Source organism: Myotis daubentonii, chromosome 16 (assembly GCF_963259705.1).
Source record: "Myotis daubentonii chromosome 16, mMyoDau2.1, whole genome shotgun sequence".
NCBI classification, from domain to species: domain Eukaryota; kingdom Metazoa; phylum Chordata; class Mammalia; order Chiroptera; family Vespertilionidae; genus Myotis; species Myotis daubentonii.
The window spans coordinates 35,020,534-35,040,269 of NC_081855.1; the positions used below are offsets into that span (position 1 = coordinate 35,020,534).

Below are 19,736 nucleotides of genomic sequence, written 5' to 3' on the forward strand. Positions count from 1 at the left end.
AAGTCAATGATTTGAAATGCGAGGAAGCAAAAAACATCCAACTGGAAAAGCAAAATGAAAAAAGAATCCAAAAATGCGAGGATAGTGTAAGGAGCCTCTGGGACAGCTTCAAGCGTACCAACATCAGAATTATAGGGGTGCCAGAAGATGAGAGAGAGCAAGATATTGAAAACCTATTTTAAGAAATAATGACAGAAAACTTCCCCCACCTGGTGAAAGAAATGGACTTACAGGTCCAAGAAGCACGGAGAACCCCAAACAAAAGGAATCCAAAGAGGACCACACCAAGACACATCATAATTAAAATGCCAAGAGCAAAAGATAAAGAGAGAATCTTAAAAACAGCAAGAGAAAGAAACCCAGTTACCTACAAGGGAATACCCATACGACTGTCAGCTGATTTCTCAACAGAAACTTTGCAGGCCAGAAGGGAGTGGCAAGAAATATTCAAAGTGATGAATACCAAGAACCTACAACCAAGATTACTTTATCCAGCAAAGCTATCAGTCAGAATTGAAGGTCAGATAAAGAGCTTCACAGATAAGGAAAAGCTAAAGGAGTTCATCACCACCAAACCAGGATTATATGAAATGCTGAAAGGTATCCTTTAAGAAGAGGAAGAGGAAGAAAAAGGTAAAGATACAAATTATGAACAACAAATATGCTTCTATCAACAAGTGAATCTAAGAATCAAGTGAATAAATAATCTGATGAACAGAATGAACTGTTGATTATAATAGAATCAGGGACATAGAAAGGGAATGGACTGACTATTCTTGGGGGGGAAAGGGGTGTGGGAGATGTGGGAAGAGACTGGACAAAAATCGTGCACCTATGGATGAGGACAGTGGGTGGGGAGTGAGGGCGGAGGGTGGGGTGGGAACTGGGAGGAGGGGAGTTATGGGGGGGAAAAAAAAGAGGAACAAATGTAATAATCTGAACAATAAAGATTTAATTAAAAAAAATAAAATAAAATAAAAAGGCAAAAAATAAAAAATAAAAATAAAAAATAATCCTGCCCTAGCCGCTTTGGATAGAGCATCAGACTTCAGACTGAAGGGTCCCAGGTTCAATTCCAACCAAGGGCACATGCCTGGGTTGTGGGCTCGATCCCCAGTAGGGGGTGTGCAGGAGGCAACCAATCAATGATTCTCTCACGTCATTGATGTTTCTATCTTTCTCTCCTTCTCCCTTCCTATATGAAATCAATAAAGAAATATATTTTAAAAATAAATAAAGACTTATTTTCTTAGGTTTAGAAGTCCTTTCAGATGGAGAAAAATTTGATATAGTGGCATATCATTCCTATTTCTCAAATGTAAAAGTTTTAGTAAGCAAGGCATTTCTGAGAACTTCCATGACAGTCAAAAATTGTCTCACCTAGGCAAACTACAGTAAAATACCATGATTAATTTGACCTTATCTTTCAAACTAAGAGCCAAGCATGCTCAGGGCAAGCAGTTGGTGCTTTTACTTACAGCCACTGGTAGCTTATAACTGACCTAAACATTATACTACTCAACTATTACGTAAACACTATATACCTCTATAAGAAATGGGAAAATCAAAACCTAACTCAACTATTTGTATCAGTGTGTGACAAACACTGTGTCAACAGCTAAATTTATGTTTATTAAATCAAAAGGTCAAATAGAATACTCATCATAAAACAAAAGAGGTTATAAATATCTTTAATACCATCACTAGAACAATATCATCTACATAGTAAATTTTCGGAGAGTAATCACTATTGAAAATATCAAACTAAGATGTAAACAACAAAGAACGCAAAATTATATAAACTTATTTCCAGTAATCAAGAAAGATTTCAGCCCTAGGCAGGTAGTTCAGTTGGTTAGAGGGTTATCCCAATAACGCCAACCTTGCAGGTTCCATCCCTGCATGTTCCATCAGGGCACATGTAAGAAGCAACCAATGAATGCATAAATAAGTGGAACAATAAATCAGCGTTTCTCTCTCTCTTACATCAATAAATAGGCGAATTCATATGGAAGCAATAGGTGAATTCATACTGAAACAGAGAACCCAGTAAGTCATATTAGGAAAAAGCTAACTGTCATAAATCTGAAATAATGACAGAACAAGAACTACACAATTTTACACAATACATATAAGAGAATTAATGCAACATATATTGCCACCAAAAAAAAAAAAAATCAAAACACAAACATACACACACAAAAATGTAATCTCTATATCATGTAAACCACAAGATTCAAAAGCACACAAGTCAGGTCAGAATAGAAACTGTCTCTAATTAAATTAGGAATGGTGAATTATGGTTCTATGTAATATACCAAGTTTAAAATTCCTATTATAGCCCTAGCTATAGTGGCTAGAGCGTTGGCCTGCAGACTAAAGGGTCCCAGGTTCAATTCTGGCCAAGGGCATATGCCTGAGTGTGGGCTCGATCCCCCCCAGTGGGGGTGTGTAGGAGGCAGACAATTGGTGATACTCTCTCATCATTGATATTTCTATCTCTCTCTCCCTTCCTCTCTGAAATCAATAAAAATAGCCGAAACCGGTTTGGCTCAGTGGATAGAGCCTCAGCCTGTGGACTGAAAGGTCCCAGGTTCGATTCCGGTCAAGGGCATGTACCTGGGTTGCAGGCACATCCCCAGTGGGAGATGTGCAGGAGGCAGCTGATTGATGTTTCTAACTCTCTATCTCTCTCCCTTCCTTTCTGTAAAAAATCAATAAAATAAAAATAAATAAAAAATCAATAAAAATAAAAAAAAATTCCTATTATAACTTTCCCTGTTTTATTAATCTTATTCTCTTTGTACATTTAGAATGACATATGTGGAGAAACCAAGATGGCGGCATAGGTAAACACCGGAGATTGCTGCCTCGAACAACCACTTCAAAAATACAACTAAAAGACGGAATGGACATCATCCAGAACCACAGGAAGGCTGGCTGAGTGGAAATTCTACAACTAGAAGGAAAGAGAAAAGCATACTGAGACTCAGAGGAGGTGCAGTATGGGAGTAAAATACTAAGGTGCGGAGTGCATGTGGAGCGGGCTGGCGGCTGAGGGCGTGGTTGTCATTTTCAATTGGGAGGGAGTCTCAGGCTCTGAGCTCCAGTTCCAGGCGAGTCTCTAGGGATCCAGACTCATACGGGAGAAGCGGGACTGTTTGGCATCGGTCAGAACCCTAGGGCAGCTTTCTCTCCAAAGGGCTTGCACTGATTACTGGAACACTGAGAAGCAGAGCCTCTGAGGGCAAGACTGAGAGCAGCCATAACTGCTAGCCCCGCCCTGTTGCTCCCGTGGGACCCGCCCCGCCCAAGTCCTGCAGGGAGGCTTTTGCTGGATAGCCTCAGGCAAAGGCTATATTAGCACCTCCCTAGAGATCCAGGAGCCAGGAAGCCCAGAGGTCAGAGTGGGACTATCCAGTTTGCAGCTCCGTGGAACCATAAAAGACATACTCAGGGGGCAGACTCAGTGAGCACCAAAGCCCCATTGAAGCAAGTCTTGCCCCAGAGGGGTGTCTCCAGCACAGAAGTTCTCCCACTGCAGACACAGCTGATTCTCACAGCCAATTGGCCGGGAGGTCAATTCCTCCCAGTGATAACTACAACAATAAAGGCTTAATTACAACAAGACTGTGCACAAAGCCCACAAGGGGGTGCACCAAGAGTGTCTACCTCAGGTAATTGGGACACTTAGCACAGAAAGGCACTCTATCGACACAGCGAAGCTTAAAAAATGCCGAGTCAAAGAAACAGGACACAAATGACAGAAATGGAGGAAAGCAAACTGCTGGATATAGAGTTCAAAACCACACTTTTAAGGTCTTTAACACTAGATTGCCCATGGAAGTCATTTTGACTGCTTTTTAATTTCAATTAGAAAAACAATTATGTATATAAGGACACAATGTCTTAGAATTTTGTGACTTTTTGTACAACATATAAATGCGTTTATTAATAATTGTAGTTACCTCCCCCCTCCTTCATTTCTGGTATATATATATGTGTTATACCTATATTGCCCAAAAGCAGTCATTTTGACTGCTTGGGAAATTTTAAATAATCAAATGACTCTTATTATTGAACTGAGTAAATTTCTTATATGACCAGTTCGGCTCTGTATTGAAATAACAGTTTTCATTTTTTTTCGATTACCGTCACATAATAACATACAAGTACATGATAAATTGTCGATACTTGATAAGTTGCAGTTGCTCAGTAAGCTAAACTAGTACTTGTTATTCGAATCTTTATGCAGTGATACTTGTTCTAATAAGTTGTTTATTTTATTTCTTTTGCGCCCTAAATTCATGAAAGAAATGTTGAATAGAAGTGAGTTATTGGAAAAGCTAAGGAACATAAGTGAAGAGTGCTCCGATATTATTCTTTCACAATGCAGTCATTTTGACTGCTTTTGGGCAATATAGGTATATACTAAATTTCAGTCTTTCTAGTGTTAAAGAACTGTCTAGAAGCCGCCGATAAATTTAATAAGGCCCGAGAAAAGACTGGTGAGACCGCCAATAAATGTAGTGAGATCTTCAAGAAGACTGGTGAGACTGCCGATAAATGTAGTGAGATCTTCAAGAAATCTAGTGAAACCCTCGATGTTGTGATAAAGAACCAACTAGAAATTAAGCATACACTGACTGAAATAAAGAATATTATACAGACTCCCAACAGCAGACCAGAGGATCACAAGAATCAACTCAAAGATTTGAAATACGAGGAAGCAAAAAACACCCAACCGAAAAAGCAAAATGAAAAAAGAATCCAAAAATACGAAGATAGTGTAAGGAGCCTCTGGGACAGCTTCAGGCGTACCAACATCCGAATTATAGGGGTGCAAGAAGATGAGAGAGAACAAGATATTGAAAATCTATTTGAAGAAATAATGACAGAAAACTTCCCCTACCTGGTGAAAGAAATAGACAACTTCCCCTACCTGGTGAAAGAAATAGAATCACAAGTCCAGGAAGTGCAGAGAACCCCAAACAAAAGGAATCCAAAGAAGACCACACCAAGACACATCATAATTAAAATGCCAAGAACAAAAGACAAAGAGAGAATCCTAAAAGCAGCAAGAGAAAGAAAATCAGTTACCTACAAGGGAGTACCCATACGAATGTCAGCTGATTTCTCAACAGAAACTTTGCAGGCCAGAAGGGAGTGGCAAGAAATATTCAAAGTGATGAATACCAAGAACCTACAACCAAGATTACTTTATCCAGCAAAGCTATCATTCGGAAGTGAAGGCCAGATAAAGAGCTTCACAGATAAGAAAAAGCTAAAGGAGTTCATCACCACCAAACCAGTATTATATGAAATGCTGAAAGGTATCCTTTAAGAAGAGGAAGAAGAAGAAAAAGGTAAAGATACAAATTATGAACAACAAATACACATCTATCAACAAGTGAATCTAAAAACCAAGTGAATAAATAATCTGATGAACAGTATGAACTGGTGATTGTAATAGAATCAGGGACATAGAAAGGGAATGGACTGACTATTCTTGGGGGCGGGGGGGGAGAGGAAGGGATGTAGGGGGTGCGGGAAGAGATTGGACAATAATCGTGCACCTATGGATGAGGACAGTGGGTGGGGAGTGAGGACGGAGGGTGGGGTAGGAACTGGGTGGAGGGGAGTTATGGTGGGGAAAAAAGAGGAACCAATGTAATAATCTGAACAATAAAGATTTAATTAAAATTTTAAAAAAAAAGAATGACATATGCATATCTGTGACTACCTATAAAATAGTAAACTTATTATTTTTAGAAAGGGAATATTTTTATCAACTTAGCACATTTTATCTTTATCTAAAAACTTCAGTAGAATTTAAATAAGCCTTTACAAGTTCTAAAAAGCTAGTGTTTCATCTACAACTTTTAATTTTATAGAATTTAATTTTTTTATATGAAAAGGTTTTAACACAAAATTTATAAAACATAACCCCAACATAAAAATATGCCAGAGTGATGAGGTTTACAAGAATGAGACACCAGTCATACAAATGGTTTCATGATCATAATCAGTGGCTAGTAAAGCTCAGAAATACAAAAGAAGCAGAATTGCAGCTCTGCAGTACTTCCATTTAGCCTCTAAGAACATAGCCATATTGACATCTAAAACTTACCTACTCAGCAAGAAAAATAAAGGGGGATTTAAGTTTGTTAAGACCAAGAGGCCCCACAAAAATTCAGGCTGGTGGGTAACTATCTCAAAGGAACACCTAGAACACAGAGATTACCTCAGCAACTTTTGGAGGCACTCCTTCCCCAAGCACTTCCTTGATAAAGCAGTGCTGGCCCATGTAATATGAGAGTCCACAGGTCCTCTTGAAGGCATCTTTCAGTCGTTTCAGCTCTACATCTGTAACTGCAATTCAGAAATAGAAGATGGATAAGAAACCAGAAGAGAAAAGAAATCTTCATTTTTTTCAACCCAGTTCCTAATAAAATTTGGCAAATATTACTTCTCTCCCCAGATAAGTAAAACAAACCCAAAGATATTTAGACATAATTCTAATATTTACAAATCTAATCTAGAAAATAAATATGAAAATTCTTGACCCACTATTTTCAAACAACAGATTATATACACAAATTTCAAGCAGGGGCAAGGAAGAGGCAACAAGTATTTCAAATTAGCAGGTAAATTAAATGGAATTAGATTCTGGCATTAATATGTTTTCAGCAGCAATGTACTCATTCCTTTGAGATAAAAATTATATTGTTTGTAGTCCTTAAGCGTGCACCTATCCAAGTGAAAAATAACCCCAAGTTTCGCTTAAATTTCTGTCATCATTTACAGATAATGTAACCTATTAATAGATGATTCTAACAACCTAAAATTTTTAGATACTATCAAAAAATGATTACTGAGCCATTACTTCCTTTTAGGCATTGAAGACTTTTTTCATTGAATAGAACAATCAATCTCTGTCTACAAAGACAGAAAAATAAACACTCTTTAATGCTATGCAGTCAGTACAATGATCACAAAGGAGACACAGAAATGATATTTTTAGTCCATGCTAGAAGAAAAGAAAGACTTCTGGCCAGAAAAGATGATTACATAATATTTTAAAGATTAATTCAAGCAAAGGGGACAAGGTCATACCAAGCAGAGATAACAGTTTGTTTCTATACATATAGAACTTATGGAGACTTGATAGTACTATAATAAAATAAACAAGGCAGGGAATAGTAAATAATAAGTTTAGAGAGACAATCATTGACGAAGTGATAGAAATTCTGTTCTGTCATAATTAGGAAGGGATACAGTCAGATACAATTCAGATAGAAACTCCAGGCAAACATAAAACAGGACACACATAAAATTCAGATAGTTCACTCTACCAGTAATGTAGAGAACTGAACAAACCTGGAAGCAAAAAGTAGACTGCTACTTCAAGAAGAAAAGGAGGCGCTAAATCTGGGGATTATCTAGAAAGAAAAGTCAGTGGAACTTGGACCTTGCTTGAAAGTAAAAGCAATCTATAATAATACTCCGATTCTATATTGAGAAGTTTGAAAGATAGCATTATCATGTAGAAAGGGAATATAAGAAAATGAGGATGTGATCAAGAAAAGATGATACATTCTGGTAAGGACACATCAAATATAGGAAGAAACTGGAAGAGATCAATTCTTAGAGTGTATGGAAAAAAGTACTTAAAGAAAGTTGATAGGAATAGTTACAACAGGAAAAACAAGAGTGGAGTGTGGTCTCCAAACAAAAGGAAGAAGGGACTGGTCTACAGTCTCAAGTAAAGCAGAAAGGAACAGCAAGATAAAGACTGAAGAGTGCCTGGCACATACATTATCTATCATTCAATAAGTGTCTGTGGTAGGGAGGGAAAGGTCATGGGTTCAACAACATGTTGAGCAATGATAATACAATAAGAGCTATTGCTTGAATAAGTAGCCAAAGTGTGAATTAGATGCTTAATTCATTAAAAATTGGACTCATAATATTAACATTCCCTATACACTAATATACTTTTTTCCTTGTTAGAACATAAAAATGAAAAACAAAACTCATCTCATAAATTACAGTAATAGAGAAGAAATTACTTTAGCTACTGGAATATACCTATTTCTTCAAGATGGCTAATTTTCATTAATGGCTTCATTAACAAGTTAGGATACTCACAGTCTAGTGGAGGAGACAAGTAAATCAATCACTGAGGTATAAAATAATAATCACATACACTGTTGGTTACAAATTATTTGAAAAACTGTTTTGTAATGTTTTGTTATTCATTTATAACAAGAAAATGTACAATAAGCTTTTTTGTTTTTTGTTAATCCTCACCTGAGGATATTTTTTCCCATTATTTTTTCAGAGAGAGTGGAAGGGAGAAAGATAGGGGGGAGATGGGGAAAGAGAGACAGAGAGAGAGAAACATCAATGTGAGAGAGACACATCAACTGGTTGCCTGCCACACACCCCCAACAGGGGGTGGGGAGCAAAGCTGTAACTGGAGCGTTGAACCTGCGACCCTTCAGGGCACGGGCCGACACTCTAACCCCTGAGCCACACCGACCAGGGCAGAAAACGTACAATAAACTTTTTAAAGCATTTATGAGAAGGAAACAATGTCCATCAACAGAGTATAAATTGAATAAGTTATTGTTTATGCTCAAAATAGAATATCAGACACTGAAATATTGCCACAATCCATATTTACTGAAAATAAAGTCTTTTTTATTTATTCAAAATAAACAGACTAACACTTGGTGAATATGTAGACAAGGAGAACATAAAAGTTTTAATTGTACAAGTGAAACTTTGAAAACTTTAAAAATAAAAATTAGGGCAAGATGGAAAATAGAATAAAAATTAGCCCTGGCCGGTAGTTCAGTTGGTTAGAGTGTTGTACCTATACACTAAGGTTATGAGTTCAAACCCCAGGCAGAGCACATACAAGAATCAACCAATAGATGCATAAATAATTGGAACAACAAATTGATGTTCCTTTCTCTCTCCTTCCCTCTCTCTAAAGTCAATAAAAAGACAGAAAAGCTTAGATTACCATGGAATTGCCATATAACCTCTGCATATCCTATCTTCAGATCTGTGTGTGAGAAACATAAAGCCCTGTATATTATTTAAGTTATTTTCTGTTCAATTTAAGTTATTGAAACAATCCTGATGAAAGAAGGTACAAGTATATGGACAGACACTACACTATTCCTGAGTGTTATCAGGTTTATGCTTACTTACATGCATGGTTTTATGTTGAAAAGACATAGGCAGCAGAAAGATTGGTTGAGCAACTACTGCATTAGTTAAGACAAGAGATGAAGGCCTAAACTAAAAACGGAGGTAAAGCCCTAGCTGGGATAGAGCTTTTTCAGTGAATAGAGACTGCGGACTGAAGGGTTCTGGGTTCAATTCCAGCCAAGGGCACATGCCCGGGTTGCAGGCTCAATCCCTAGTAGGGAGTATACAGGAGGCAGCTGATCAATGATTCTTCTCTCATAATTGATGCTTCTCTCTCTCCCTTTCCCTTCCTCTCTGAAATCAATAAAAATCTTTTTTTAAAAAAACAACAGAGGTAAAGTAAGGCAGATTTAAGAGATAGTAACGTTGACTGAATGGTTCGATAATTAGCTGTGAAAGAACAATAAAGAAACAAGGATCTATGATGATTTCCAGATTTCTGCTTGGTTCTAAGGTGTAATCTGTGTCACTGATGAAGATAAAGTCTATAGGAGAATTTGAATATTTTGTATTTACATGTCTGATATGGACTAAATGTGTCACTCCCAAAATTCATATGGTGAAGCCTTACCTCCCAGTGTGGCTGCATTTGGAGTTGTGAAAAAATGAGGTTATATGAGTGGGGCTGACAGTCATGTGTCCATATAAGAAACACCAGAGAGCTTGCACTGTCCCCCATCTCTACCTCTCCACATGCACAGAGAAGAAAATAAAGGCCATGTAAGAATCCAGAAAAAAGCAAACATCTTCAAGCCAAAAGTTCTCACCAGAAACCAAACTCTGACAGAATCTTGATCTTAGACTTGCTAGCTTCCAGAACTGTGAGGAAATAAGTTTTGTTGTTTAAATCACCCAGGCTTTGGTATTTTGTGTGGCAGCCTAAGCTAATATCAAGTTTGGTACTGAGAAATGGTTGCTGCTATAACCAACACCTAAAAATGTGAATGTGGCTTTGGACTGTGTAATGGGTATAGATTGGAGTTTTGAGGTGCATGCCAGAAAAGGCCTATATTGCTGTGAAAAGCCTATTGGTAGAAATATGGCCATCAAAAGCCATTCTGGGGAGATCTCAGACAGAAATGAGGACTATGTTATTGGAAACTGGAGAAGAGGAGATCCTTGTTAAAAAGTGGCTAAGGACTGGGCTGAACCTTTGCGTGATTAAATTGAATATTTAACTGAGGATATTTCTAAGCAAAGTATCAAAGAATTGTTTTCTCCTTACTACTTTTAGTAAAATGAGAGAGGAAAGAGACACAGAACTTGAAGATTTGGAAACTGCTCAGCCTATTCATACTACAAAAAGACAAAGTTTATTCTGAACACTAAAGGTGTGGCTGAAAAACTATTTGATAAGATTAGTATGGATGTGAGCCATCAACTTAATCACCTCAGCAGAAGCCAGGAATAAAGACTGTATTATATCAGCAGAAACACTTCCAGCTGGGACTAAAGGAAATAGGAAAAAAAAGGGCGGTCAAGACTTCTAGGATTCTACAGATGGTAGCTAGTTACCTAGCACAAACAAGAGATATCCTTCAAAAAAAGGGAAGCTTAACTGCAAAGCTGATTCAGAGATGGCAGGGCTGCCACTCCTACCACAGGCCCAGGAGGCAGGACTGGTTTCAAAAGGTGGGATCTCCTTGGTTTGAGGATGGGGAACCAGGATGCCACCACCCAGTGCCTCAAGAGCAAGGTCATGGCCCAGTGCCTGGGGGCATGGCTGCCCCCACAGAGCCATGGGGGTACACTGCCTCCTTAGTGGGCCTGGAGGGCAGTGCACTGAACCAAAGAGTGTTATTTTTGAGACATCTAATGGACTTTGATATGCTAAGTTCTGGGCTTGCGTGGGACCTGTCATCTCTTTCTTCTTTCAGATTTCTCCCTTTTGAAATAACTATCCTATTCTGTCTCACCAATATATTTTGGAAGCACATTAACTTGGCTGGGTTTCACAGGTTCACAGCTAGAGAGGAATTTTGTCTCAGGATGAATGTATCTCCTGTCTTACCCATATCTGGATTCAGATGATAGACAATGGACTTTAGACTTCAGAGTTGATGCTGGAATGAAAATTTTGGGGGCTGTTGGGATAGAATGAATGTGTTTCTGATGCAATGAGGACATTCATTTTGGAGGGCCACAGGGAAAATGTTATAGATTGAATGAATGTACACATCTCTCAAAATTCATATGTTGAAACCCTAACACCCAGTGCGACTATATTTAAAGCTGGGAATTAAGGTTAAATGAGGTCATAAGGGTGAAGTCATGATTGGCTAAGATTATAAGAAACACCAGAGCTTAAAAGCTTACTCTCTTGCTCTTCCTTTAGGCACACAGGTACAGACAAAAAGGGGCCACATACGAAACCTGAAAAGCTCAGGGGAGGCCTCTGAGGCAGTCTTACAAACGCAGAATCCTAAAATAATCACAAAGGATGGTGTGAAATAAAAATGTGGGGTTGTGTGTGTGTGTGTGTGTGTGTGTGTAACTAAAAGCAGTTTATGATGGGTAGTCATGTCCTAGGCCAGTATCTTCCCTGACAAAGGACAATCTTTATCTTAACTGAGCCTGTTTATTATTGTCTTTTTGTATCTATGCTAACATACAATGGAACCTCGGTTCTTCAACTTAATGCATTCCAAAGGCTGTTGGAGAAGTGATTTGTTCGAAAACCGAATCATCCTCCCTCCCACATTAGAAATCATGTAAATTGAATTAATCTGTTCCAGACCCTCAAATGATTTCTTATATACATGTTTAATGTACTGATTAATCTATAAACAAACACTTTTTTTCTTAAATTTATCAAACCACTTCCTACTAACTTTAAACGATTTTTTCATATTATCACTGCCTCCAAAATGCTATCACGGCCTAACTGCTATCACAGCTGCTTTATGCTTATCCAATCAACAGTTTTTCTACCTAGTCAATTGCCGGTAATGTCTTGTGAGCACTTTCACACCCTTAGCAACATTAGCACTCTGGATGGCCTCTTTATGTTTTAAAATTGTGCTAATTGTTGCCAACAAAAACATTCTCTCCTTTGTTGCCTAAGAGATGCTTTTTGTCAGATCGAAAGCTGAAGTTCTGGTTGACAACTGAAACATTTTCTCTGAGAACAACTTGGTCCAGAACTGAATTGTTCAGATGGGAGAGTTGGAGGTTTGACTCTATCCTGGAAAGTCAGGGCAACTCCCTTTTTTCCACACCCCTCAGAGCACAACCACTGCACCAGGGCGGGGGACCATAAGTCCTCATTGTTATTGTTACCATGTTAATTGTTGACTGTTAATTATCCTGTACTCACCTATATAAAAGATGTGTCTATCATTTTACTTTTTATCCAATATCAGAGGTCCCCACCTTTACTTTCTCCCACCTCCCTAAGCTATCACCAATGGATTTCATGTTATACACACCTTCTCCTTTGATCCTAATGTATAAAACAAGGTGCAAAACTGCCATTCTCTGAGGCATTATCTCAACCCATTGAGATTCTGCTTCCCGGCATTTGTTGACAGTTTGGCACAAATAAAGTCACAAAAATTCTTCACATGTTTGAATGTTTCTTAGTTAACACAGAGGAAAAGGCACTTGAAGGTACAGAGATAGGGTGGCCATCTGCAAGCCAGGAAGAGAACTATCACTAAATCCTGCCACAACCTTGATGAACTTTGCAGCTCCTAGACTGTGAAAAAATTAATCTTTTTTAAGCCACACGATTTTTGGTATTTTGATTAGCAGCCTGAGCAAACTAATTTCTATAGTACAGACAATAAAGAGGCCAACTCCTCCTTTCCAATGTAGATAAAGAAGCTTATTTAAATTGCTTTTGCAGCCCTACCCGGTTTGGCTCAGTGGATAGAGCATCGGCCTGCGGACTGAAGGATCCCAGGTTCGATTCCGGTCAAGGGCACATGCCCGGGTTGCGGGCTCAATCCTCAGTGGGGGGCGTGCAGGAGGCGGCCAATCAATGATTCTCTCTCATCATTGATGTTTCTATCTCTCTCTCTCCCTCTTCCTTCCTCTCTGAAATCAATAAAAAATATATTTAAAAAAAATAATAAATTGCTTTTGCAAAAAAAAAAAATTGCTTTTGCAGGGTCCTATGTAGAGATTAGAGCTCATAGTCCTTGAAAGGAAAATAAAAGTATAGTATCTTTGGGAAATACAGTCCAAGACCCCCAGTGGATGCCTAAAACCATGGATAGTACAGAACTCACATATACTTTTTTCCCTTACACATATACTTATGATGAAACTCAGATTATACATTAGGCACAGTGAGTTAACAACAATAAAAATAGAACAATTATTAAAATATATTGTAATAAACGCTATATGAATGGGTCCCCGCAAAAAATATTTTATTGTGACTGCATATACAACCTTTTTATAGACATGGGACATGACTATCCATCATCATTTGCCCAGCTAGGAATTTATAATCAGATCACCCTGTGAGGTTACTTTCAGCCAGATTGATCGCAGATCCCCTTTTTCATCCACTCTCTCATAGAGCCATGGCAGTGTCATACATTCAGATTTTTGCTGAAAGCTAGGAGTTGCTGTTTAAACAGTTTGGTTCTAAAGGCATGAATGAAAATTTAACATCTGAATCAGATGATAACCACTGAGGTAAACACTGGGAAACATGCTTTTCATTGCCAATGTAGAGCAAGAATTCCCAAACAGAAGAAAAGCACCAAATGAAGCGAAGACATCACAAATGGTATTAATTTATAAATGCGCTTGGTGCAGCTGATCTAAAGTGAATTTACCTACCAAAAGTCTCTGGCAGGCCACCTATAGCAAAAGCTACCGCAAAGCCACTTCAGGTAGATAATAAAGGCATCCTAGATGGAATATCTCAGACAAGAGACAGCCTACAGACACCAAGTTTTTTTGCCACTAGAGACTTGGTTGAGAACACTACCCAACCTGAGTTTCAGAATGTATATATCTAGTGCTAAAGGGTGTCATAAGAGTTTTTTCTCTAAGAAGGCGCAAAGCAAAGTGGAAGGGTTAAACTCTCACACATACCTGTAATCTTTCATCAAGTGGCACAAAATTGGAAATTCTGAAACTGGCTTAATATCTGTTCTATACACTAGAATCTCTTATTTTCCTTTAAAGCATATATTAGAAAGCTAGAGAGCCAATTGGAAGATGGAAAAAAGACTTAAATGGGGATTTCATAAGAAAGAAAACATTAGAAAATGTGTTCAATTTCATTAGTAATGAAGGAAATGCAAGTTAAAACCAATATCATAACGATTTTTAAAAAAATATTTTTATTGATTTCAGAGAGGAAGGGAGCAGAGAGAGTTAGAAACATCAATAATGAGAGAGAATCATTGATTGGTTGCCTCCTGCATGCCCCCGACTGGGGATCGAGCCCGCAACCCAGGCATGTGCCCTTGGCCAGAATCAAACCTGGGACCTTTCAGTCCGCAGGCTGATGCTCTATCCCCTGAGCCAAGCCAGCTAGGGCTATCATAACTATTAAAGTGCCTAAAATTAAAAAGGCTGAGAACACCAAATGTTGACAAGGATATAGAGAAACTGAAAATCTTATTCATTGCAAGAGGGAATGTAAAATGGTAAATCTGCTGTGGGAAAGGTTTAGCAGTTTCTTATTAAGTTAAACAAGTACATATTCTATAACCTAGCAATTTCACTCTTAAAGTATTTATCTAAGAAAAGTAAAAAGATATGATCCCGCCTGGCCAGTGTGGTTTAGTGGTTAACGTCAACCTATGAACCAGGAGGTTATGGTTCGATTCCTGGTCAGGGCACATGCCAGAGTTGCAAGCTCGATCCCTAGTGTGGGACATGCAGGAGGCAGCCAATCAATGATTCTTTCTCATCATTGATGCTTCTATCTCCCTCTTCCTTCCTCTCTGAAATCAATAAATATATATCTACATATATAAAACCCTAATATGCAAATAGACCAAACAGCAGAACAACCAAACAACCGGTCGTAATGACATGCACTGACCACCAGGGGGCGTGCACAGAACATGTTGGGCATCGGCTGCAGCAGGATGGTGGAGCAAGTGAGCGGAGGCGCCAGACTAAGGTGAGACGCCAGTCGCTGTCATCAGGGTGAGCCTCTGGTGATTACTGAAAATTCTTTGCTCCCGGGCACTGTGGTCTTCCCCGGCACTTGCACCTACTGCCAGCACTGGCCCCGCTTGCACGTGCTGCTGGCACCGGAGCTGCCACTCGCACCTACGGCCAGTGCCCAGCACCGGCCCTGATTGCTCAGTGCCATCAGTGGGTGCAAGCGGCGGCTGCCTGTCCTGATCGCTCCTCAGGGCTTTTTCACCTCCCCCTGTGCCTGACAGGTGATCAGGGCAGCAGCCACTGCTCACACCCACTGCTGGCGCCGGTCCCAATTGCTCTGTGCTGTCAGCATGGGCGAGCGGGGTTGGCGCCGACAGCACGTGGGAGCAGCGGGAACAGGGCTGCCGGCAGACAGGAGATCAGGGGCCATGGCAAGATGGGGGGGGGGGGCAGGGGCATGGCCCACAGTTCCTTTCCAGATGCACGAATTCATGCACTGGGCCCCTAGTTAATAACAACCAAAAACTGGAAATGACCCAAATGTCCATGCACAACTGAAGAAAAAGATTAAGATACATTAATATTATGGAAAATTATTCACCAATAGAGAGGAAAAAGGTACTGATACACATAACAACATGGATGAAACTTGAATACTATACTGAGCAAAAGAAGGCTGATTTAAAAGAGCAGCTTCTACTACATGAAAAACTAATAAACCTATGCCAGATACATAGGAACAGTCCAAGATAATACAAATATCTGACTTACTGACAGCTCACCAGCTCCTTACAAATGAACAAAAATTCCCTAAAGATACTCTTATCCCTCTAAGTGTATAATCGTAATTGATAAACACACTAAGGCTGCATCTGAAAAGGGTGACTGGCCATCAGGGATGGGTGTTCCATATCTATAAACATTGGTATTTACATACATCTTTAAATGACTTTTTCAGTTTTATTGTCATCTAGTATTCCCAGTTTTGTGCCTACTACTTTTTTTATTGCAAATGTACAGTATTTCAGCTAACTGGTGAGTTAAATTTCTGTAAGCCAGCTCCCTATGACTCTAATAATCCTATCTAATAAAGAGGGGATATGCTAATAGACCCTCTCACCATCGCAAAGATGGTGGTGTCCACAGCCAATAAGGAGGGAATATGCTAATTGACTGCCCCACCCTCAAAGATAGTGGCGCCCAAAGCCAATAAGGAGGGAATATGCTAATTGACAGCCACGCTCTCAAAGATGGTGGCGCCCACAGCCACAAGATGGCGACTCCCAATCCCCTCGGCCCAGCCGGGGCCTTGCCATGCGCCTGCCTCCAGAGTTCCCCAGTCCCCTCAGTCCCCGAGCCGCCTGGGCCACCCGAGGCTCAGGTAACCAGGGCCGGCTGAGGCTTGCGCTGCTGGAAATGGCAGCAGCAGAGGTGTGATGGGGACGTCGCCTTCCCCTGATGGCCAGGTTGCCTCCCACCTGAGGGCTCCTGGACTGTGAGAGGGAGTAGGCTGGGTTGAGGGACCCCCCTCCCCATTTTCATGCACCGGGCCTTTAGTCATTTATAACATTGTTTCTATAGAGAAATAAATCGGTAGAGTACTTTAAAACTAGGCTTATTCTTAGGTTTAAAAAAACATGCTCCAATGGCTCAGTTAATCCAATATGTTTCTCTAACCTCATTAAATCACTCAATAACACAAATCTAACCTTTGATAGTGAACAAGTCTACCAAAATGACATTTTCACAAATGCCTTTAAGCATTCACAATATTTTGTTCTGGCTCTAAACTAAAACATAGAAATATACCTTTTGAAGGTAATGTCAAAAATAACCATTCCTCCAAAGTTTCCAAAATATCTATGAGGGGAAAAAAGGGTAAAATATAAACAGAACATAAAAGTAGAAGTAATACAGAAGAAATCCCATGACAGAAACAAAGAAAAATCTACAAATATGACACAGAGGAAAATTGCAAAAAACAGACTAGTGATGATTACATTATATTTGGCATGAGTAGATTGCAAAGTTAAGTACTAAATACATTAATAGACGAGATCACTCTGGACGAGATCTGGCTATCTATAGAGGGTAATATAAGAAAGACAATTTGACTACTTGAAATATATAAAAATGTATAGGCAGCAATCAGAAAAAGTTATAGGTCAGAGCCTCACAATTTAGAAACAGTACTAGACCTACTCATCTCTTCTACTATGTCCATACAAAGTTGCTCTTGGCTTTACCACAACACACATGGTTAGTGCAGGCTGTAAAATAGATCGTGACTCCATATCTTCACTTCACAGACTGCTAGTGTCTGTAATCAAAACGAGCCTCCCTAACTTTGCAGAGCATCAGGTTGAACCATCTGCCACTACTTCTGTTCCCCAGGATCTCTGAGCTTTGCTGCACTGCATAAATATTAAAGTAGTCTAAGGAAAAATTCCGCTTCCTCCTTCCTATTAGTTTTTTTTATTAACAAGCATAAAAATGTGAAGAAAAAATAATATGAATGAAATCTGTATGCTGGACAACAAAGCTATTTTGTTAATGAATAAACCATTAACAAACAACTTATAAACTTAGAATACAAATGGAGAAAAATGCAAGTTGTACAAGTTTTCTTCTACTAAGAATAACAGCTCATTCTGAAACATGCCAACTATAGTTAACAAATTCAAATAATTTCTGGAAAGAATGTGTCCTTGAAAACTGCCCATAAGAAAAGAACATCAATCAAAAAGATTCCACTTAGTTTATGGCCATAGGAAACCTGTTGTATACTTAAATACCACAGAGGAGTCTTAAAAATGTCATAGAAAGAATGCCTTTAAGTATTCATTAGCTTTTTAAAAAATTCTCCATAATATAACAAAATGACTAGTCAACATATATTGACAAGAAGTTTTCTAAATTCATTCACTTGTTTCCAGCAAACAAATTAGTCATTCTCCTGGTTCATAAACTTCTGAGCTATCAGCAACATGGCACTCATCCATTCAACTACATTAAATTATATGCTGCCAAGTATTCTCCTTGGGGTGAGGAGGATCAGTTGAGGACATCTAGTAGCCTAAATCCCTTTCCATATCTAACCAAAATGTAATGACAGGTTATCATCACTGCCTTTAACCTTAAACAAAATAAGATTAAATGTTGTAGCTAACTTAGCATTTTACTTTTTAAAAAGCAATTTCACAGACACTATCTCAAAAGATTCTTACAATAGTCTTATGAAATAAGAATAACATACATTTCAGTATTGTTTCTCCCTGTTTGGAAGAGGAAGGAGAGGAAAGACAGAAAGCAAAGAGGGAAAGTATTCAGGGAGATGGAGAGAGGGAGGTTGGGAAGCTGGGGGGGTGAGGGTGGGGCGCTTGGCGAAAGGCTGCCTCATCCACAAGTACTTTAAGGTTCCCTAAAGAAACCAGTGAGGCCGAAACTGGTTTGGCTCAGTGGATAGAGTGTCGGCCTGCGGACTGAAAGGTCCCAGGTTCGATTCCGGTCGAGGGCATGTACCTGGGTTGTGGGCACAACCCCAATAGGAGATGTGCAGGAGGCGGCTGATCGATGTTTCTCTCTCATCGTTGTTTCTGACTCTCTCTCTCTCCCTTCCTCTCTGTAAAAAATCAATAAAATATATTTAAAAAAAAAAAAAAGAAAGAAACCAGTGAGGTTTCTCTTTTACCATCATTGCCCAAAACCTGCTAAGTCAATCACATGTAAAATTCATGAATTTGAAACCATTTATTACCTCCATTCTATTTCACTTTAAGAGCAGTCTTTTACAACATAATATATCCTAAACTTACCTTTCCAGAAACTTTATTATTTATGAATAAGTTTGCAAATTTTAAAAAAGTCCAATCCTCCAATGAGATTCATCTTCCACGTAAAAGTCCAAGTCTATATTTTAGGCTTCAATTTGTAAAGAAAGCCACAAATAACAACACAGATTTATATCTTCATCAAATGATTTCAAAATTAAAAGTGAAATCGTCTACATTCTACTATTAGTACTAGCTAAGCCCATAATTCAGGTTGAAACTTATTTTCTTGTATATCAATTAAGAAATCATGAAATTTTTCCTACAGTTGTATGAGAGAATTCACCTATTCTTACGTGTCACTAAGATCCTTGTTAAAAGGCATTACCAAAAAAATCACCTTAAAAAAAAAATCACCTTAGAGAAAAAAACAAATTAATGGAAATTTGGAAACAAAAAAAGCATTAATAAAAAAAAAAACATAGTAATTAAATTTGGAATAGTTCTGCTTTCCATACTGATGGAAACAATTGAAAGAAACATCCTTCTTGAAAAACTGGTAAAAAAAGAGCACATATACTGTCTCTATTCTCAATGCTGCTGTCATTATGAAGAAATACTTTGAAAATAAACTGATGTGTTGGCAACCACAACACCTAC

General features: G+C 38.7%; 1 protein-coding gene across 6 annotated transcripts in view; it reads right to left on the reverse strand.

Annotated features, from left to right (window-relative positions):
• The window catches only part of USP32 (ubiquitin specific peptidase 32), a 125,654-nt gene that overhangs the window by 85,357 nt on the left and 20,561 nt on the right, over positions 1 to 19,736 (reverse strand). For 5 of the 6 annotated variants that reach the window (XM_059669718.1, XM_059669721.1, XM_059669719.1 and 2 more), the window contains exon 2: positions 6,245 to 6,372. The exons of the other annotated variant lie outside the window; for it this stretch is intronic. In XM_059669718.1, coding sequence (XP_059525701.1) covers positions 6,245 to 6,372 — 128 coding nt within the window. The remainder of the gene's footprint in view (positions 1 to 6,244; positions 6,373 to 19,736) is intronic. 6 annotated transcript variants of the gene reach the window in all.